A 23,121-nucleotide genomic window follows, 5' to 3' on the forward strand; every position below is an offset into this window, starting at 1 on the left:
TCACTTACATGTCACTTCACTTGATTTTACCTATTACCGGTATCACGCATAGTGAAGTGATCACTGTGGTGGAAAAAAAATATTTTTTTCAACAAAATGTTGGTGGCGTGATGTTCATAATGACATCAAGTTCATTCAAGTAATTACTTTTGTCTCAGAAGTGACTTTCGTAATAAGGACCTACATCCACTTCACTTGATTTCCACCGTGAAGTGATACCCATAATAAGGGTAACAGTCACTCCACTTGGTTTTCACCAAATGAGTTTTTTGTCATACGTTAAACCTAAGTATTTAGCTTGATCAGAACATGTCAATTCCAAGCCATTAAATTTGAGAATGTGATTATTGTTTGGTTTGAGAAAAGAAGCTCTTGGTTTGTGAGAAAAGATAGTTAATTGCGTTACTGCATTTGGTTCAATTTTTCATTTTGACAGATAATCACTGAAAATATAAAACCTCTGCAGATTACTCTTAGATTTCTACCTGTGGCTAACAAATTTGTGTCGTCACAGAATAACGATTTCTGACAACCAACAGGTAGATTTGGAAGATCAGACGTGAAAATATTATACAAGATTGGAGCTACGCTCGAACCCTGCGGAACACCGGCTCGTACGGGTAACAATTCAGATTTAGCATTCTGATCTGAAGAGTACGTTCAAAATAATAATTTTGAATCATTTTGATCAAATAAATAGGAAACTGGAAATTAGACAGATTTGCTATTCTCTGTGCCAAACACTGTCGAATGCTTTTTCTATGTCTAGAAGAGCAATCCAGTGGATAACCCAGAAGATTTATTTGCTTTTATCATGTTCATTACTCTGACAAGTTGATGAGTAGTTGAATGTTCATGACGAAATCCAAACTGCTCTGGTAAAAAAATTGAATTCTCATTTATATGAGACATCATTCTCAACAAGATAATATTTTCAAAAAGTTTACTGATAGAAGAAAGTAAGCTAATTGGTCGATAACTTGATGTTTCTGCTGGGTTTTTATCAGGTTTGAGTATAAGAGTTACTTTAGCGATTTTTCCATCTTTTTGGGAAGTAAACTAATGAAAAATACTTGTTGGAAATTTTAACCAGGAGTCTCAAGGCAACATCGGGAAGATTTTTAATAAGAATATTAAAGATTCCATCATTACCAGGAGCCTTCATATTTTTAAGTTTCCTGATAACTGATTTAATTTCATCAAAATTCGTCTCAATAATGTCATTCTCATTTCGCAAAAGAGTAAATCTATGTTTAATTTCTTTTTGTAAATCCTTAACTAGGTTTTTCATAGCAGGATCACGAGAACGTTGATATTGTCGTCGACGAACATTCTTCAATCGAATGAGCAGTTGAAGATTGTCATCGATGATAGGAGAATTTAATTTAGTTTGAGCTTTTGGAACTGAAAGATTTCTAGCTTCGATGATGTAATGATTCAAATTATCAATTGCTATGTCAATGTCCGCAGAATTTTCTAAAATAGTTTCATGATCCACATGATTTTCAATGTGAGATCTGTAATCCAACCAATTAGCTCTATGATAGTTTTTTTTTTTTTTTTCATAAATACGTTTATTTCATAGGCAATATACATAAGTTTTTCTTCGCCGTGGCATCCACAATACATAGTAGTTTAAACCTAATACATTTCGAATATCATATTAGTATGTTGGTACTCATTAGTTAATCTAAACACTGTTTTTATCAAGCGAGTTGCTATTTTAATTACATTAAATAAAATACATTTATTTTGTACATGATCTTATAACTATTTCAGGATTGTTTGTATCAGTTCACCACTTATATTCAATATCCTATAGTTGGCTATTGGTTGAACTCATGGAAGAGAAAACAGTTTAACATAAAATAAAATTTAAATTGGAACTCCAATGGATTTAATGAAATGATAAAGAAGTTTCATGTATGGAAGGTCACGACAAGCAAGAATGTCGCGAACTGGGACATTGGATAGTCTACCTTGGGTACGCAAGGAATTTATTAGTTGAGATCTGACATCACGAAACTCCACGCATGTCCAAACAACATGGTCAATATCGCGGTAACCTTCGCCGCAAGCACAATGATTAGTCTCGGAAAGTCCAATTCGAAGGAGATGTGCATCTAACGTGTAGTGATTGGACATGAGTCTGGACATCACACGAATGAAATCTCTACTCACATCCAGTCCCCTGAACCATGCCTTTGTCGATATTTTAGGAATAATTGAGTGCATCCACCGACCCAGATCATCTTTATCCCAAGAAGCTTGCCAGCTGGCAAGTGTTCTTTGGCGAGACGCGCTATAGAATTCGTTGAAAGCAATCGGTCTCTCATAAATTTCACCCTCAATAGCACCACGTTTGGCTAAAATATCGGCTCTTTCATTGCCTGGAATGGAGCAATGAGCCGGAACCCAAACTATTGTGATTAGATAATTATTATTCAATATGTCGTTCAGACACTGTTTTATTTTACCCAAGAAAAACGGTTCATTTTTGCCAGCAGCGTTTGAGCGAATGGCTTCAATTGCACTCAGACTATCTGTGAAGAGGAAATAATGGTTTGGAGATAATGTGACGATTACATTCAAGCTATAATGAACTGCTGCTAACTCTGCTATATAAACAGATGCAGGTTCTTGAAGCTTGAATGAGGCCGAAACATTATTGTTGAACATACCAAACCCTGTCGCTTCTTCCATTCGCGATCCGTCCGTGTAAAACATTTTCTCAGAGTTAATATGCCTGAACTTACTTGAAAATATTTTTGGGATTTCCATAGAGCGTAGGTGGTCCGGGATTCCACGCACTTCGCGCTGCATGGATGTGTCGAAAAATAAAGTTGAGTCAGGTACATTTAGGAGGCTGACACGGATAGGAATATATCTTGAAGGGTTGATTTCCTGTGACATATGGTTAAAATATACTGTCATGAATTTTGTTTGAGATCGAAGCTCGACTAGTCGTTCGAAATTATTAATTACCATGGGATTCAGCACATCACATCTTATTAGCAGGCGTGATGAAAGCTCCCAAAATCGATCTTTTAATGGAAGAACTCCCGCCAGAACTTCAAGACTCATTGTATGTGTCGAATGCATGCAGCCTAAAGCAATTCGCAAACAACGGTACTGAATTCACTCAAGTTTGATAATATGAGAATTTGCAGCGGAACGAAAACAAACGCATCCATATTCCATCACTGAAAGTATCGTTGTCTGATACAATTTTATTAGATCTTGCGGATGAGCACCCCACCAAGACCCTGTTATTGTTCGAAGAAAATTTACTCTTTGTTGGCATTTCGTTATCAGATACCTAATGTGTCCTCCCCACGTGCATTTGGAATCAAACCACACCCCGAGGTATTTGAAAGTCAAAACCTGTTCGATTATTCTTCCCATCATATGAAGCTGAAGTTGCGCGGGATCATGCTTTTTTGAAAAGACGACCAGCTCTGTTTTCTCCGCAGAGAATTCGATACCAAGATGAACAGCCCAAACGGACAATTTATCTAAGGTATCTTGCAATGGTTTTTGCAGATCAATAGCTTTGGATCCAGTAACTGAAACCACGCCATCATCTGCCAATTGTCTTAGTGTACATGGGGTTACTAGACAGCTGTCAATGTCATTCACGTAAAAATTATAGAGGAGCGGACTGAGGCATGAGCCTTGCGGGAGACCCATGTAGCTAATTCTGATTGTTGCCAAATCGCCATGTGAAAAATGCATGCGTTTCTCTGACAAAAGGTTGTGCAAATAATTATTTATAACCGCTGGGAGTCCATGTTGGTGGAGCTTGTCTGAAAGAACATCAATGGAAACTGAATCAAATGCTCCTTTAATGTCTAAAAATACAGATGCCATTTGTTGCTTTTGAGCGAAGGCAATTTGGATGTCAGACGAAAGTAATGCAAGGCAATCATTCGTCCCTTTATTTCTACGGAAGCCAAACTGAGTATCTGACAACAAACCGTTCGTCTCGACCCAAGTGTCGAGACGTCGTAGAATAATTTTTTCGAACAATTTTCTGATGCAGGACAACATCGCAATGGGTCTATATGAGTTGTGATTGGAAGCTGGTTTCCCCGGCTTTTGAATGGCGATAACTTTCACTTGTCTCCAGTCAGGTGGAACAATATTTTGCTCAAGAAACTTGTTGAACAATTCCAACAAACGTCTTTTTGCGAGGTCGGGCAGATTCTTCACCAAGTTGAATTTAATTCTGTCCAATCCAGGAGCGTTATTGTTACAAGACATGAGTGCTATGGAAAATTCCATCATTGAAAAGGGGCTATCAATGGAATCATCATTTGAAGAAGACTCCCTAACAATGCTATGCGTAGGAACGGAATCTGGACAAACTTTCCTCGCAAAATCAAATATCCATCGATTCGAGTACTCCTCACTCTCATTTCCTTCGTTACGATTCCTCATTCGTCTGGCCGTATTCCAAAGAGTGCTCATTGAGGTTTCTCTTGACAAACCTTCCACAAAATGTCTCCAATAGCTGCATTTCTTAACCCGAAGTATGTTCTTGTACTTGGTTTCTAAAACCAAGAATTTTTCAAAATTCTGAGGAGTTCCTCCTCCTCGTTTTAAAAACGTCTTGAAAGCATTTTGTTTCGCGTGTTTAGCATCTGAGCACTCTTTGTCCCACCAAGGATTTGGAGGTCTTCTGTTAGACGATGGACCAAGAAATCGTTTGGTTTGGGCTTGTTCTGCGGCCTCCAGAATCGAACAAACGAGGAAGTCATATTCTTCAAGTGGGGGAAGCTCTTCCATTGAAGTTAAGACACTTGAAATATTACTTTGGTATTTAATCCAGTCAATATTTTTTGTCAAATCATATGGAATATTAACTGAATTAGCAATGCCTTTGTTACTGCTAATTGAGATGATGATTGGTAAATGATCGCTACCATGTAAATCAGGAAATACTTTCCAGGTGCAATCTAGTCGAATTGAAGTCGAACAAAGAGATAAATCTAATGCACTTGGACGTGCAGGAGGTCTTGGGATCCGTGTCATGCTACCCATATTTAGTACCGTCATGCTAAAATTGTCGCAAATATTATATATTAGAGATGATCTGCTATCATTGTAAACGGAACCCCACATCATTCCGTGCGAATTGAAATCTCCTAAAATCAAACGTGGAGCAGGAAGGGCTTCGACAATTTCATTAAGCTGTCGTTGTCCAACTTGAGCTCTTGGAGGAATATATACCGAAGCAATGCAAATGTCCTTTCCTTTAATGTTTATTTGACAAGCAACAACTTCTATACTAGAAGTCGAAGGAATGTTTAATCTATAAAAGGAATAACATTTCTTAATTCCTAAAAGCACTCCACCATACGGGGAGTCTCTGTCGAGACGTATAATGTTAAAGTCATTAAAATTTAAGGCTATGTTTGATGTAAGCCATGTTTCGCACAAAGCAAATACATCACATTTTTGACTATGCAACAAAACTTTAAATGAATCAAGTTTTGGCATGATGCTTCGACAATTCCACTGCAGGACAGTGATTGAATCATTTGCGGCGGATGATAAATTATCCATCAAATGATACAAAACCTGAAAGAGCTGGCCATTGAGCTGATAACTGTTTCAAAAAAGTTCTAGCTATTGGAAGGAATGCTGTTATGATGGTCTTTAGAGGTTCAGAAATATTGAATGCAGCGAAAATCCATTCTACAATTTCCGAAAATTTCAGTAATCCTGTTGGTGAATGTGAAATGGAGCCCACTGGATTATTGTGTTTTCTTGAGCTAGTTCCTGGATTGGTTTGTGAATTTGACAAACCAGGAGGCACAGTTTTTGGTTTTAAATTTGGCTTTTTAGCTTTAACACGGGGATCTTTTTTTGAAGGTATAATTTTAGGTGTCTTTTTTGGTATTTTGTGGTTTGTTAATCTCCTCTTAACAGACCCTTGAGGAGTGACAAACGAGGTATCTTCACTATTTCCGTCAGAGTCAGATTCCTCTGGCTCCGCAAGATTTGAAAAACCGTTTTCGGTTTCCAAAGGGGAGACATGTATGACCGTTTTGAGCATTTCTGCATATGTGCGCTTAGACCGTGCTTTTAAAGAAAGCTTCATTTTGTCTTTACGCAGCTTAAATGCAGCGCACACTGAAAGATCATCATGAGGGCTTTCCCCACAATAAACACATTTTTCAACATCTTTATCGCAAAGATTATCCTTATGAGGCCCTTGACATTTGATACATTTGGACTTATTACTACAGTAAGTAGCTGTATGTCCGAATTTTTTACAGTTCGTGCAATTCATAACATGCGGTACGAAAAGCCGAACAGGAAGACGAATTTTATCGATATAGACATGGCTAGGCAATGCAGATCCGGCAAATGTTACGCGAAACGAATCTGAGGGACGATAAGACTTTTTTCCATCGACAATAGATGCTGAGTACAATTGTTTGCACTCGAGTATCTTAACTCCCTCAAGCATGGAGTTTTTAAAACGGCCAACTCCATTTTTAAGTAAATCATCTGCTGTCAGACTTGCTTCAGTCACAACACCGTCAATTTCTACCTCCTTCGATGGAATGTAAACTCGATATTCAATAGCAAATAATTTACAGGTTACAATATCGTTTGCCTGTTTCAAGTCGTTAACTACAACTCGAATTTTATCTCTATTAACCTTACAGATTTCTTTAACTTCAGAGAAATGTGATGTCAAATCCTTTGTAATTTGCATCAAGTTTAAAATCTTTTCTTTTTTTCGAAGATAGACTATCCATGGCCCAGTGGTACCCTGTGGATAATGTTTAGCCCTCGGAGTATTTAAACTTTTACTAGTATCCGGAATCGGATTCGGATGATCTTCCATGAGATCATCCATTACATTAAATTTTTTTTGTAAATTAATAATACCAAAATAAAAACTTATGTTTAGTAAAATTTCAGATATAAGAAATAAAAAATAAATTAAATTAAATCTACCTTGTAGCTGATGTCTCTGTTCCTTTATCGTGAAGAACGACGTGAAGCTCTTCCAACGATTTCCAATTGGCAGTCTTTTGCTGTTTCCAATTGGCAGTCTTCTGTCGTTTACTGCTATCTCAGTTGCTCTGCCGTCGTTGTGAACACCACTGCACTTGCTGTACCTGACCCCAGGTACAGTGCTTTTGCTCTTGGTGGCGATCAAATGCGATGCTTGCAGTGTAGCACCTCGCGATATATGCCGTCTCTTTTGATCCTACGCAGCGTACAAATTCTGGTACCTGGTAGATCAGCACTGGGTTGCTTTAGCACCTCTGTGCCTTTGCACCCCTTCGTCTTCGCACCTTTATGCGATGGCACCTCTGTGACTCGTCACTTCTATGCTCTCGCACCTCTGTGTCTCTACACCTCTGTGCGTATGAACGGGATGGCCTTCGTTGCTAGCTTTCCAGTCGGGAAACGCCCCGAATATTGCGTTTGCTATGGGCAGTTTAACTACCTGAAGCTTAGAATTGTCTCGGTAGCAGCCGTTAACTCACGAGCCAGTACAATCGAAACACAACCTCTTCGCTTGAATGGTTTTTACTGAATGACACTCTATGATAGTTGAATATAGAACTAATTGGATTAATTAAAGCTTCGTTGGAAAGTCTGAATGTTACAGGAAGATGATCTGAGTCAAAGTCAGCATGTGTAATCGGTTCACTACAAATGTGACTTTAATCCGTTAGAACCAGATCAATTGTAGACGGGTTTTTCACGGAAGAGAAACAAGTCGGATTACTGGGATGAAGAACTGTGAAGTAACCAGCTGAGAGTTGATTATGAAGTATTTTACCATTACTGTTATTTTGCCTACAATTCCACTGGACATGCTTACCATTTAAGTCCCCTATCACGAAAAATTTCGATCGATATCTTGTGAGTTTTTGCAAATCGCCTTCAAAGAAATTTAATTGTTCACCGGTGCATTGGAATGGCAAATATGCTCCAGCGATGAAATAAATTCCATGAATGGTTTTAACTTCGATTCCCAAGCTTTCAATAACTTTAGTATTGAAAGAAGGTAAAATTCGATGTTTAATTTGCCGTTGGACAAAAATGGCAACTCCACCACCCATTCCAGTAAACCTGTCAAATCGATGAACCACATAATGTGGATTACTTTTCAATTCGACATTTGGTTTAAGAAAAGTTTCTGTCACAATGGCAATATGAATTTTGTGAACTTTGAGAAAATTATAAAATTCATCTTCGCTCGATTTCAAAGATCGAGCATTCCAATTTAAAATACTCAAATAATTATTTAACATCACTGTTAAATTTTAAATTTATTATAATATTGTTTGCGAATTGCCATCCGATTTGAAATGCTTCAAAAAGTGATGAAGTCGAATTCATTCGGATGATCATTTGAAAAAGTTGATCTTGTAGGTAGATCATTTTATTTTCAGTTATATCGCCTAAATCAACTTCATTTAAAGAAGCGAATGGCATTGAAGGAATATTTGTAGGTAGACTGCCATTAGAAAAAGATGATATGGCCGATCTACCTATTAATAAATTGTTTTCGTTAGAAGATGAACTGCAAGGCGGTCCTGTGTTTTGATTATTTACATTAGAATAATTAAGTGGTAGATTTCTACCTGTTATACTGGCATAACTGACATTAGAAGAAGATGATGACGAGGTCGATCGAGGTTGTTTTCGTTAGAAGACGAATTGGCAGGCGTACCTGTTTTTTGTTTTAAATTAGAAGAAATAAGTGCTTTAGAAGAATTAAGCGTGGCATTTGTAACGGTTTTTTTGATTTTCAGGTATGTTCTGTAAATTTAAGGTCGTTGATTTGACTTGTTGTCTAAGCGAACGAGCGTTTAAATTTTTTTTTCCTGACCGGACACTTCAAATAATTGGATTTATGATTTTCATCGCAATTTGAACATGAAAATTTATCAGTGGTTTCATTCATTGGACAAACGTCTTTCGAATGCGATTTACCACAATTCAAACATCGTATATCCATATGACAATTTTTGGTTCCATGGCCGAAGCCTTGGCAACGACGACATTGCGTTAAGTTTGCAACACGATTATGCCATTTATAATGTTCCCAATGGATTTTAATGTGGGAAATGAAACGTACTTTTTCTAAAGTTTTCAAATTGTTTACATCACTTCGATTGAAGTGTATTAGGTAAAGTTCATGGGATATTCAAGAGCGTGGTTTAGAAGTACCATTCGCTCTTTTTTCATAAGTATTACTTAGGAAGGGGCAACACCAATTCTTTTAGTTCATTTTTAATTTCATCAGTACTTTGATAAGCCTTTCAAGACAGCCTTGAAGGGTCTGTCTGATTTTATATCATATGAATAAAATTTATGAAGTTTCTCGGACAAATATCGAATAAGGCGTTCGTAATCTTCCAATCCATCAACCAAGACTCGACATTCTCCTCTTCGTCCGATTTGAAATGAGACTTTTACTTCCGGGAGAAAAGTAGAAAGCTCAGTACGGAATGCTTTGAAGTCGGAAATCATCACCGTCACTGGTGGCATAGATTGATGTTTCTTCCCAGAACGACAAGCGTCCATTTTGGGAATTTTTGAAGAATTTTCTTCTATGTCGCTACAATCGGATTCAGGAAGAATCTCGTAAATATTCTTAGACGGCAAAGGATCAACGGAAGGGAAATCCGTCCGTTGTCTTTTATTTTTACATTCAGATTCTATAAGATCGTGAATGTTATTAGAAAAATGTTGAATGACGGATTGTGATTTATTCCGTATTGAATTATTTTTAGCCTTAGGCTTGTTGCCTCTCCGGTTGGACGCAGGCATTTTTTAAATGAATGAAATTTTAAATTAAATTAACTAGGCTAAATTAGTCTTCGATTAGACTCCTAGTTTGGAAAAGTCTTGATGAAGACTGATTTTGTGGTAGTCTTAATGAAGACTGATTAGTTCGAAGAATAGTTCTTTGAATAGCTAGCCTTGAAAAAGGCTGATTAATTTCTTAGTCACTCTAATATCACTCTTTGTATAGCCTTGAGAAAGACTGACTAATTGTTAGTCTTTAAAAAGACTGTTAGTGATTCAGGTAGCCTTGAAAAAGACTGAAGCCTTGAATCAATGAAACTCTAGGTAGCCAGAAAAAAACTCCAGAAAAAATTCCGACTTACCAAACGCACTCTTCTCATTCTTGTCGATGGGTTGGCGTCCAAAGGAGTGAATGATTTTGGTAATTATGTTCATTATGGTAGTCTTAAATGGACGATTATGTGAACCATAAAATTCGTGAAGTGCTCTATAAACAGTTTTAATTGAAGACTGATTTTGAAAATAAATTTATTCGATTTGGAAGCGTTTAATCGGGTTTTTTCTTGAAACCATGATTTTTCAACAGATTTTCACTCGTATTTTAAAACTATTGCACGTTTCACCACGAACCAAGCAAAATTTTACTCGTTAGATCCAATTTTTTATCGAAAAATTGTGTTCAGTAACGAAGCTCATTTCTTTCATTTTTCTTTTTACTGTCCGATGATTGATTTCCAGGAAATGACCGACTAATCGAACGCGTTTCCGCAGCTTGAGTTATTTAATGAAGTTTAATTTGTAAAAAGTATAATTTTTAAATATTGTTTAAACAATAAGTGGAGAGTGGAATTAAAAAAAACATTTTTTGGAGGAATCTGGCCCTAAAGAAAGTGTTGCATTATTTTCGAGTACAGTCTTTACATAGTGAGTTCCGTAGAAATAAAAATGTGTACAAAGTTGAATTTTCACACTTTTTCCAACACGAAAATCTAAAAATTAGAAACAATCTGTACGTTTTTCGCGAGATGTTCATTTGCTAACATTCGACGGGTTGGAGGTTAACTGTTAATGTTTGTTTCCTAATTATTATGTTAAAATTCAGTACGGAGGTGGTGTTTTGTGTTGAAGCTTTGTCTTGTTTGTTAACCGTTTTGTATGTGAATTGTCAGTTGTGTTTAGCCAGAACAGTAGATATAGAAGGCTAGATATTATATTTTGTCTATTCCAACAATGACCATTGGTTTAGTAGAAATTTTTAACTTTGACAATTCAGATAATTCCTAGTCTCCTATTTTTAGTGTCTATGTACTACAGAAAAATATTTATTATGAAGCATATATCAATTTGCAACCATCACGTTAAAACCGAAGTTTGTGTAACAATATTTTGTTTTTCCTTCAAATTCGCAAACAGTCAAACGACGAGAACACAAACATTCTGTACCATCCACCGGAGTACGATGGACCGGTTCTGTTCTCATTTCGCGAAAAAGTGTTCTTCGGCAAAAAGAAAGCAGCCATCCGGGTAGACACCGGAGAATGGAGCGAAAAATTCTCGTTGGATGTGGCCGGTTCCAGTGGTGTGATCGCGTGCCAGGCCAATAATATGACCTATCAGGTTAGTGCTGTTTATGTTATAATTTTGGTTGACTCATCATTCGATTTACTGAATTTTCAGATCGGAGTTCAAAACACCCTAACGCACAATTCGCTGACGAAACAGATTGTGTTCATGCCATACTTTGTGCTCATCAATCGAGCGGACTTTGACGTAGAAGTTCAGGAACATTTACGTCCGGGTGACCCCTGGACTAAGGTGACAGTCAATGGTTGCGTACCGCTGTGGCCAAACAACGAGGAAAACCGAATGCTGCGGGTCAAAGCTTCCGGATGTCCACAAATAACGGCCCCGTTCAAATACACCGAAGTGCAATGCACGCTGTTACAGCTGAAAAATCGTTACGGCGGCATCAACGTGGATGTTCACGTGACGGAAGGTGCCATTTATATTACCTTCTCCGGATACTACGCCGGAGATGCCCCTGCACTGCTCATAAACCATACCAGCGAGGTGTTCGCCTTCAAAGAGAAAGGTGATGTGAATGGGAAAATCCTTATGCCAAATCAAATGGTTCTGCACACCTGGATCAACCCGTCGGGCGAAAGAAAGATCGTTTGGGACAGCGGATCGAAGTTGGTTTCAGTTGAAAATGATCTACGCCGGGACGATATCAGCGAGTTCAAATCCCCCTCAGACAGCGATATATTCTGGGTCTCGTTTCTCAACGGAACCCAACGTGTTCTGCTGGTCACCGATAATGCCAATATTGCCTACGGAGTGCACAGCGCTAGTAGACTGGATCAAGTAACGCAGGAAATCAAACTGGAAATTCATGGCGTCGGTTTATCACTGGTAAATAATATGAAACAGTGTGATCTGATGTACATTGGAATTGCCAGCTCGGGAGTCATTTGGGAGGAATGCAAACGTTCCGGCCGTTTCAAGCAAATGAAGATCCAGGAGACCTACTACATGGAAAACCTGTATCAGCAGTTTCTGCGCGACGAGGAAATTGGTGTCTCATCCAGCAAAAAGTACTTCCTAGAAGGCGAAAAGCGTCTTGAAGTGAATTTTGTTCACATGATCATCAGAAAATCAACGGATCGTGAAATCAAACGTACTTTCTATCCGGGTCTATGGTTTGAAATCAAATCGTCATCCCACCAGATGCAGTTCCATGCAAAGATAAACCGTATTCAAATAGACAATCAACTATCGGACTGTATATTTCCCGTAGTGCTCGCACCGGTACCACCTCCGAAAAGTGTAGCCGCCACCACCGAGTTCAAACCATTCATCGAGATGAGTATGGTTCAGAGGATCATTCCGCATTCGAACGTCAAACAGTTCAAGTACTTACGGGTACTGATGCAAGAGTTTCACGTCAAGGTAGATTTGCTGTTCATCAACGAGATTTTCGAAATGATTAGTACGGAGATTACCGAGGCAGAGGCGGTGAGTATGATTTGGTTCTGGATTAAATGATAAGATCGTTAACTGTAGTTTATTTTCTAGAAAAAACTGTTCGCCGAAGATCTCAAAGTCCAAACACAACCTCTTTACGCACACGTTGCCATTCAATCCCAGGCAGAGGTGAAGAACTTCTACGATAATCTACACCTGGGACCGCTCAAAATTCACGTCAGCTTTTCGATGGCTGGTTCCGAATCGAAAGCCCTACCCGGAATTCTGTCGACTATTCTGCAAGGAGTTGGTGTAACTTTGACCGACATCAATGATGTCGTTTTTCGGTTGGCCTTTTTCGAACGGGAATTTCAATTTCTTACCCAGAGGCAGCTGGTATCGGAGTGTGTAACGCATTACAGTGGTCAAGCGGTGAAGCAACTGTACGTGCTGGTGCTTGGTTTGGACGTTATTGGAAACCCGTACGGGTTGGTGGTTGGATTTACGAAGGGTGTAGAAGATCTGTTCTACGAACCCTTCCAGGGAGCCATCCAAGGGCCAGGTGAGTTTGCGGAAGGACTGGTACTCGGGGTGAAATCACTTTTCGGTCATACTGTGGGAGGTGCAGCGGGAGCAGTTTCAAAGTAAGTAAACTTTTCAGAACAAATCACATTTAGGTTCAAACGTGCTAACACTGGTTAAAATTATTCGCAGAATTACCGGTGCAATGGGTAAAGGTCTAGCCGCGCTTACGTTCGACGATGATTACCAGAAGAAGCGTCGCGATGCATTGAACAAAAAACCGGCCACATTGCAGGAGGGGATCGCTCGCAGTGGCAAAGGTCTGGTAATGGGCGTTTTCGACGGAGTGACCGGTGTTTTTACCAAACCGATTAGCGGTGCCAAGGAGGAAGGTGTCGAAGGTTTCTTCAAGGGACTGGGTAAAGGTGCGGTAGGATTGGTAGCCCGTCCGATTGCCGGCGTGACAGATTTCGCTAGTGGGAGTTTCGATGCGGTTAAGCGAGCAACCGAACTATCCGATGAAGCGATTAGGCTGAGACCTCCGCGGTTTCTGCACAAGGATGGTATTGTGCGACCATACAATAGACGTGAAGCGGAAGGGAACAAACTGTTGAAGTAGGTTCGGCTCTGGTTTTCTGATGAGCGTCCATTCTATCTTATATACTATTCTAGGGAAATTGACAAGGGCAAGTTTGCAGTTACGGATGTTTTTGCTTATTACGAATCAGTAAGAGACAATAAAGATGTAGTAGTTTTGACAGACTGTCGAATCATTTATGCTATAAAAAGCGATCTGTTCGGTGGATGGCAGGTAAATATTTACAAGCTTTTAGATGGCACAAGAATACTGATCTATTTAAATTACAGTGCGAATGGACCTACCGGTGGAAAGAAATTCTTAGCATATCGGTTCTGAACGACGGGATAGAGATGCTACTACGTAGCAAGGACAATAAGTCGGCTTTGAAGAAAATGTTTGCCTCGAATGCAAACCAGAAAAAGATAATACTGATAGCGGTAGCATATCGAAGGAATCGGCTTTCGGAAATCATGGAACGTCTTCGGCAGAAAGCTGAGTAACAGAACGAAAAAAAAATTATGTAATTATAATAATGTTATCATCACTCTAATACGCCACTAATTAGAATATCATCCGATCGGTGTTTGGCTTTGAGCAGTCTCAACAACTATTCTTCTAGTGACATTGTTTGATAGCCATACCTTCACTCTGCACTAGCTAGCAACGGCAAGTCTTTTATCGATCATGGTAGCTTTACTAACATACTAGAGAAATAACGGTGATATTTATCCCAGTCACTAGACTTATATGTAATGATTCAATTGTAGCTATTCATATTACCGTCCAGCGGTGTTTTGTTGGAGTTACATTAATCGTTGTATATGTAACAAATATATATTGCGATGTAGCCTTTGAGCGTGAAATCGGAGATGTTTGGAAATACAATAGTAAGGACGAGCCTTTCAATCCAAATTCATCGTTAGGATCGCATTACTCCCCATATGTGTACAGCAAACAACCAAATGAGACCAACTAGATTCTATACAGCGTGGCTTCACTGTGGAAAGAAACAGAAGCAATCTCTTTTATCTATACTGATGGGTATCAAAAAGCGAATATTAGTTAGTTGGTTAGGGTTTATAATCAGTACAAAGACTAAAAATCCGAAGCATGGTACAAGCACGTCTCAGCTGAGAACAAAATACGGACGAGTCGGTAGGAGTCGCACTTGCTTTCCATGAGAACTTATATTATTTTTTACCAAGATGTTAATAATTCAACTGACATAATACACGTATTGAATTTAAATTATCTTTAATGCGAAAGAATTGCCATTCAAATCAACGATTCGGTAGAGTAGAGCTCTACTGTACCAACAGTACGAGTTTATCAACTGGCAATGTATTATGAGTACCGGCGTTACGCTGTTACTGAGTACCGTGGCGGAGGGCTCGGGTGAGTTCCTACATCTGCACAAATCAATAATGTTGCATGGAATGTAACTGCCTGTTAGCGTTGAATAGTTGTATTATCTATTATCCGTAATTTGTCGTTAGATTGTATTAGGCAAGATCCCTTCTCTTTTATTATTTGGTTGTTTACTATTGGATTTAAATTTTATTTGAATTTGCATTAGAATGTTTTACAGCACCAGAAGAAATACATTTTTTTTATCCGGAGAATGTTTTGATTTGTGTACACACTAAGATTTAATTCCTTTGTTCGGTAGTATTTTTAACGAGAAATTTCGGTAATCTATAGAAATGACCGATATTTCGGTACATGAGTTTTATTTTACAATAATGCAAATTTTTACCGGACGATAAGTGTCTTTTTATTAACCAAACGAAAAAAATCTTGAAGAGTTCATCGAATGGATTGAGATACAATTGCCAAAATTTTTAGACCATTTGAACCATTAAAAGCTTTTTGTTCACTTATAATAAGCAGAAAAAAAATTGTATCACTTGTCCACTTGCTGCCTACACAAATCGTTCGAGTGTTTTTTTCTGGTGAACTTGATTGACGGATTGTGCAGTGTTTTGGAAGGCTTTCATAATTCTGGTCAGCCGGAACATTTGACCCTTTTTTCGTGGAATAAAACCATAGCCACAGCAGATTGCAATTTTCTTCATTCGTTTTTGTGAATTTGTGTTGTTTTTTTAGAATCCGAAGATCCAGAATTTTAACCAAAGGAAAAAAAAAACAAACAAAAAATTACCGAACAATCTGTTAGATCCATTTGGTTTACAGTTTACGGTAGTTGTTTGACAGAAATTTTCTAAATGTGTACACATAACTTAACTGTCCTTAACATAATCCTCAACAATATCAATCGAGTCTATCAAGGGCAGTCTTTTCATGTACCGCACTAGTCGTTGTTCAATGATGCAGATTGAGGATCTTATTTTCAAGACCGAATCGTAGAGCCGCCGAGAGCAAAAACAGGTCCGGGGGTAATGCAATACGGGCCCCTGTTCGCTTAGTGAGTAAAAAAACAACAAGACTTCACCCCCTTTCCAGATTGAACGAAAAAAATATGAAGAATAAAAAACCCTTTAAATCCTGAAAAGGTCCGGGCCCGGTGAGGAATTCCCCATTTCGGCGGCCCATCCGAATCGAATTGGGTGGTATGTTACTGGAAGGGTATTTTTGAACGTTCTGTGGTTCTTATACGCGAAATCGATTATTCACCGGAGGACATTATTCCATTTCGGCGTCTCAAAGTATGGTTAGTTCCTAATGAATTTGTATTGTAACTTTCCAATGATACAGGTCGTAATCTTTTTGTGATAACGTCATTGTGCAATTTTCCCTCTTACTGTTGTCAGACCCTGTCAGCTTGGAGCGATCTCAATCTTCAGTTCAGCAACGCCATCGCACGGCATCACATTCAACATATCATGTCAATTGTATCGGTGCGCAGTGTTGCTGTTTTGGCGAGCACGAATTTGACATTTCTCTCCCCTACTTCTATGTACGAGATTCGATGCGAACTCGCCTGAGAGCACCATGCTCGCAAGAAAGAATGTTGCCAATGATTTATTCGGGAAATGTGAGAGCTGGATATCTTGTTAATATGATGTCTTTGCTGTTGTACATAGTTTTACTTATCTCTCTTACTATTCATTAGAACCCATTAGAATTTTTGTAAGTCTTTAAATCACTCGCTTGCATGTGCCTCCGTGGCGCAATCGGCTAGCGCGTTCGGCTGTTAACCGAAAGGTTGGTGGTTCGAGCCCACCCGGGGGCGGGATTCTTTTTTGATCTGGTCTTAACAAATTTTGTTTTTGATTTTCATATGAAATGTTGTCAGACTTACCGCATTTAAAGATTTTTTTTTTGTAAAACCATAGATTTTCCGTCTTGGTACACGGATTCTGTGTCACGGACAACAGATTCTTCCATTTTTTTGGAAAAACCACATATTTCATTATATTATTGAAATATTTCTCCAAGATTTTTATTTACTTTATGCATCACAGATGATAAACATATTCTTCATTTTGAATTACAAATTTTGGCCCCTCTGGTAAAGGGCACTTTGATCAGAAATGTTGTTTTCGTTCGAAGCCTAACCTAACCCAGTTTCCCCCTTAGCTGCTGTCAAACTGTTTATGTGAAAAGCCGGTTTCATATCTAGTTCCAACGATATTGAACTGAAATTCGAGCTAGTTTCGAACCTAATTCTTATATAGGGTTTGCTCACGTCCCCGTTGCTAAGTGCGAATCTAGCAGTTTCGTGAGAAGTTAACCATAAAATTACTGATCTCCAGTTCTGTTTTTTTTGCCTTTTTAATCCACCTAGTGGTGTAATGATGCCTTTTTCATATAATACTTATATTTTCAAAAACATAACTAGAAGATTTTATCAAGATTTTTTCTTCAAACTTGAATAAAATCAGAAACTTTCTTTGGGTATAAACTAAAGGGTGATTTTTTAAGAGCTTGAGAACTTTTTTAAACAATAAAACGCATAAAATTTGCAAAATCTCATCGGTTCTTTATTTTAAACGTTAGATTGGTACATGACATTTACTTTTTGAAGATAATTTCATTTAAATGTTGACCGCGGCTGCGTCTTAGGTGGTCCATTCGGAAAGTCCAATTTTGGGCAACTTTTTCGAGCATTTCGGCCGGAATAGCCCGAATTTCTTCGGAAATGTTGTCTTCCAAAGCTGGAATAGTTACTGGCTTATTTCTGTAGACTTTAGACTTGACGTAGCCCCACAAAAAATAGTCTAAAGGCGTCAAATCGCATGATCTTGGTGGCCAACTTACCGGTCCATTTCTTGAGATGAATTGTTCTCCGAAGTTTTCCCTCAAAATGGCCATAGAATCGCGAGCTGTGTGGCATGTAGCGCCATCTTGTTGAAACCACATGTCAACCAAGTTCAGTTCTTCCATTTTTGGCAACAAAAAGTTTGTTAGCATCGAACGATAGCGATCGCCATTCACTGTAACGTTGCGTCCAACAGCATCTTTGAAAAAATACGGTCCAATGATTCCACCAGCGTACAAACCACACCAAACAGTGCATTTTTCGGGATGCATGGGCAGTTCTTGAACGGCTTCTGGTTGCTCTTCACTCCAAATGCGGCAATTTTGCTTATTTACGTAGCCATTCAACCAGAAATGAGCCTCATCGCTGAACAAAATTTGTCGATAAAAAAGCGGATTTTCTGCCAACTTTTCTAGGGCCCATTCACTGAAAATTCGACGTTGTGGCAGATGAAATTATCTTCAAAAAGTAAATGTCATGTACCAATCTAACGTTTAAAATAAAGAACCGATGAGATTTTGCAAATTTTATGCGTTTTATTGTTTAAAAAAGTTCTCAAGCTCTTAAAAAATCACCCTTTATCATAACCTTTTCAATTTGTAAACAGTTATGTCAAGTTAATATAGATTTAAATATGGCTATCCGGCAGCTATACAAAATTGAACAAAGCACGTTGTGTGCTAGGCGGTGGTGTTTTCTTCTTCCGTACCGATGCGCACCAGTTCTGCATCATTTAGTATAACAGTTTGAAAGTTTTGACACTCATCGCCCTATGTTTTCGGAACCGGAAGTCGGCTCGGGATGAAATTGAACAGCATCTCTTAAGACAACGAGAGCTTTAATTTGAATCGTGATTTGCAAAAATCGGTTTAACCGTTGCTGAGAAAAAGAAAAGACTTCCGTTTTTAGAGCTTTTCTTCACTATTACCGGTGCTTTCGGAAGCAAAAACCGGGGTTTAGTAGCCCCAAAGAAAATTTATATATCCACTAACTAACAAGGTCTGCTAACTAAGTAAATTTAATAAGTAAGTTTTATAAAAATTTGCACATCGTATCGCCATCACTTATGAAAAAATGATCATAAAAATGAAAATCGCGCTGTAATACCGGAACCGGAAGTCGGATCGTGCTCAATTTTTCGAGGACTTTTTAAAGAATTTCATGACCTTTCGTTTGAATCTGAGTTTTTGAAAATCGGTTCAGCCATCTCTGAGAAAATCGAGTGATATAATTTGTCACATACAAACACGGCCGAGTGTCATATGCCATTCGAATCAGTTCGTAAAGATTGCAAGATGTTTTTTGTGTGTGCGTATATGACAAAAATGTGGATAAATTGATTAAGCAGTTACAGGGTGAAGTGTGTTAAAAATTGCAAACCGTCATTTAGAGAGACGATGCAAAATAGGGAAAAGATCATCTACATTTGGCTTAAAACTGTTTCAATTTGTAGGTTATGTTAGTACCCTGGTATTCTGGTATTCCAGGGCTTTTTTGTCACTTCTCTCTAATGGGCATGCTAGTGCACAAAACCCTGACTAGGACTAACAACTTTCAAATAATGCTTATTCCAGATATCTATTTTTTTCATAAGCAACGGAAAAAATCAATCTTTTCTCAATTTCATTTTTCATACACAGATTTCGCTACCCGAAATTGAGTTTTGTAGCAATAGGTCAGTATTGATTGTGTAACTGAAATCATAATGAATACCATTATGATTTCAGTTACACAATCAATACTGACCTATTGCTACAAAACTCAATTTCGGGTAGCGAAATCTGTGTATGAAAAATGAAATTGAGAAAAGATTGATTTTTTCCGTTGCTTATGAAAAAAATAGATATCTGGAATAAGCATTATTTGAAAGTTGTTAGTCCTAGTCAGGGTTTTGTGCACTAGCATGCCCATTAGAGAGAAGTGACAAAAAAGAACACGTTAGAGAAAAAAATGCTAAAATTACCGTAATAATCGAAAGAGAAAGTAAACAAAGTCTCTCATTGTTACATTCGTCGTTTTGAACATTTTATACAGAATTGTTCTTTATAGTCGACTATATTTGGAAATTTCATTATATTCTGGCTTCCTCCGTTTATCAGAATACTATACTTTTTCTGAAATCAATTGCAAAAAAAATCACGCCCCCGGGTGGACTCGAAACCACCAACCTTTCGGTTAACAGCCGAACGCGCTAACCGATTGCGCCACGAAGGCGTACGCTGAAACATTTTCAAGAACAAAAGTTTTTCCGTGTAATCTAATTTCAATTTCTAACAGCATTGTCGTCCTAACTCGGTATTACCTAGAATTCCAACAAACATTTTAGTCCGAAATGGAATCCGTCTTGAGTGATATCATCGACGTGAATATTTCAAACGGGCACAAAAGCCAATGACAAATTTTTTGTTCACTTTCTCTTCTGTTAATAACTAATCCATTTTCACGTTTACTTCCTAACAGTTTTTGTAGAATTAGTACAAGGTAGTTAAACAACTTTTGTATAATAGCGCAGTAATAATCGAGAAAATAAACAAATAATTTAACATTTACTTTTAGACCCATCTGAAATGTCCACGTCGATATATTATGTAATTGAGTCCGGCGTCCAATAAATCGTTTAATATGAGGCTAACAGAATCCGGAATATAACAAATGAAATTGGAGCAGGATGTCACAATCTAATCGATATGTGTTCGAAGGTTCACTTCAAACCTATCGCCCAATTACCATAGAGACAATTTGGTTTTATCGAAAAATACAGGAATATTCCGAAATAATTGAATGAGAAAGTAAACAAAGAGAAACTGTCATTTGCATTTAGGAACTAATCTAATGTCTATAGAATAATATCAGTAGGTACAACAAAACTTATTCAAGTAGCTTAATTGTAAACATATCAAATATTTAGAGTAGTAAATCATTATATGTAATAGTCAATAGTATTCTGAATACAAGTAATATAACTTTTTATGCATGTTTTTGTTTGAATCACATGAAGAGTTTGAGTTGTAGCAACCAAAAAAATCAGCTATTGCAGAACGTAGTTTCGATCTACGGACCTCTGGGTTATGGGCCCAGCACGCTTCCACTGCGCCACTCTGCTGTACCTGTCTGCTAGGTACTCCATTCACTACACACTCGTAAACTGGAACTCACATGTAGCTATGAAAGCTTTTACACAAACACCTTGAAGCTGTTAAGGTATCAGGTAGCATTGAGATACTTGTCATATGGATTGATGCAGGATTTTTCGAATTACTCCATTATTCAATAATCGAACATAAGTTTTCAAACTAATCGATTAAATTTTAGTTGATTATCAAGATTATTCGATCGAATATTGTTATTGAATTGATAATCAAATATTAAAGCTAATCGATTAAATTCCAGTCGTTTATCGGAGCTATTAATTATATTTGATTAATCGATTGATATCTAGTTGTTTGGTTAATTTGTGCAGAACAGTTTATCTCGTATTATTTGGAAGCTTTAACATCGCTCAATTTTATGAAAAGTTCCAAAAGTATACCTCCCCGATTTTATTCATAATACAGAAATATGCAACTTCTCTTTTTTGTCCATATGTAACAGGTTTTCGATTATAAGCTTGTTCGCCTCAATATGAATCTTGTTTGAAAGAAAAAAATTAACCGAATTATTATTCTATAATAATGAGCCAACAGTAGAAGTAGAACTATTTGCGAACCGTCATGCAGCTGTTTCTGCTTTTCTCTTCAATGAATTAATGACCGTCCATCTATCCAAGCTTGCACTTTTCCAATTATGATGGCACCACTGTCATATCCCAGCGCTTTTTGAGAGTCGCATGCGCTACAATGGAGGAAAATGTAGTGCGACACTCATCATCGTTGTGAGTTCCCTGCAACGTATAGACTAACGCATGTAGAGACGGGTAAACATAATGTATGAACAAAACGAGGAATATTGAAAACAAATCTGGCAGCTACATAATATTGCGGTTGGGCTAACAAACTTAAATTGATTAGGATCATGACAATTATTTTTTATATATTTCTCGATCCTTCTTAGAATATTTTAAAGAAAAATTGTATATATCACTGAAATAGGAGAAATCAATGTATAAATTACACATTTTTCAACTCCCTTCATCAAGAGCAGAGTGGCGCAGTGGAAGCGTGCTGGGCCCATAACCCAGAGGTCCGTAGATCGAAACTACGTTCTGCTATAGATGATTTTTTTTCGTTTTTCAGATGGAAAATAGTGATGGTCACCCCCGGATAGGGAACTTTTTGCACGGTGGAAATTTGTCTCACAAACTGCGAGAGAATAATAAAATAAATAATATATATAATACTTATTGTTTCTGTGATTGTTGAACTACGAAATTCATTGTTGAAGATCAAAATGAAACAATGAACATTGAATATCATTGTTTTCAGAAGCGAAGAAATGTGTGGAAAATTTTATTTTTTATAGTTAAGATACATAACCATCCATACATTTTTACAGTAGAAATCGACGATTTAGTGTAGAAACGTGAAAGTGTATGGTTTTGACAATGTTTCGCAACATAAATTTTATAGTAAATTTACTGCACTGGTGCTCTGAAAATGATTGTATTAATATTATACATTTCTGTTTGGACGGGTTTGCAAATATTTAAACCCGAACCCGGCCCGTACCCGATTGAAAATAAAAATCTTCACCGGTAGCCAACCCAGTTCGCTACAATGTACTAATATTCTGGTGCAGATGTAAGATGAAACAATGAAAGAGTATAGCATTGAAGAAAAAAATTGAACTGGACAAAAACGAGTTTGATTTCACTTTCAGTTGTAAACATTTTCATTCGTTGATTTGCCAGGATCTCCGAGGGAAAAAATTGCCACTGGAAAGGTCAGATTTACCGGATTGGAATGATGGAGTAATTTGTTGAGATAATCGGACCATAATTATTGAAGGATTGCTTGGAGCTGCAAAGTGGTAATAATTCTTGTTCGTTTTAAATTATGAACCGTTTTACGATTTTAGGTAACCTTGGTCATGCTGGAATATACTG

At 37.7% G+C, this 23,121-nt stretch overlaps 1 protein-coding gene and 3 non-coding genes across 9 annotated transcripts in view; 3 read left to right on the plus strand and 1 right to left on the minus strand.

Annotated features, from left to right (window-relative positions):
* The window catches only part of LOC131439362 (intermembrane lipid transfer protein Vps13), a 46,749-nt gene extending 25,785 nt beyond the window's left edge, over positions 1-20,964 (plus strand). For 5 of the 6 annotated variants that reach the window (XM_058610281.1, XM_058610285.1, XM_058610284.1 and 2 more), the window contains 6 exons: positions 11,206-11,409; positions 11,470-12,807; positions 12,868-13,400; positions 13,471-13,893; positions 13,951-14,089; positions 14,146-15,106. In XM_058610281.1, the coding sequence (XP_058466264.1) occupies positions 11,206-11,409; positions 11,470-12,807; positions 12,868-13,400; positions 13,471-13,893; positions 13,951-14,089; positions 14,146-14,358 (2,850 nt within the window). In that variant the 3' untranslated portion in view covers positions 14,359-15,106. Of the gene's footprint in view, positions 1-11,205; positions 11,410-11,469; positions 12,808-12,867; positions 13,401-13,470; positions 13,894-13,950; positions 14,090-14,145; positions 15,107-20,636 lie in introns of those variants that run through there. The other variant, XM_058610282.1, reaches the window with a different exon arrangement.
* On the plus strand, positions 16,978-17,051 carry Trnan-guu (transfer RNA asparagine (anticodon GUU)). Its single transcript has one exon. It is a non-coding gene; the product is annotated as a tRNA-Asn (tRNA).
* Positions 20,220-20,294, minus strand: Trnan-guu (transfer RNA asparagine (anticodon GUU)). Its single transcript has one exon. It is a non-coding gene; the product is annotated as a tRNA-Asn (tRNA).
* Positions 20,965-22,215: 1,251 nt separating the features above from the next.
* On the plus strand, positions 22,216-22,287 carry Trnam-cau (transfer RNA methionine (anticodon CAU)). The gene has a single exon. It is a non-coding gene; the product is annotated as a tRNA-Met (tRNA).
* The last annotated feature ends 834 nt before the right edge of the window (positions 22,288-23,121 follow it).

This window comes from Malaya genurostris, chromosome 3 (assembly GCF_030247185.1).
Source record: "Malaya genurostris strain Urasoe2022 chromosome 3, Malgen_1.1, whole genome shotgun sequence".
NCBI lineage: Eukaryota > Metazoa > Arthropoda > Insecta > Diptera > Culicidae > Malaya > Malaya genurostris.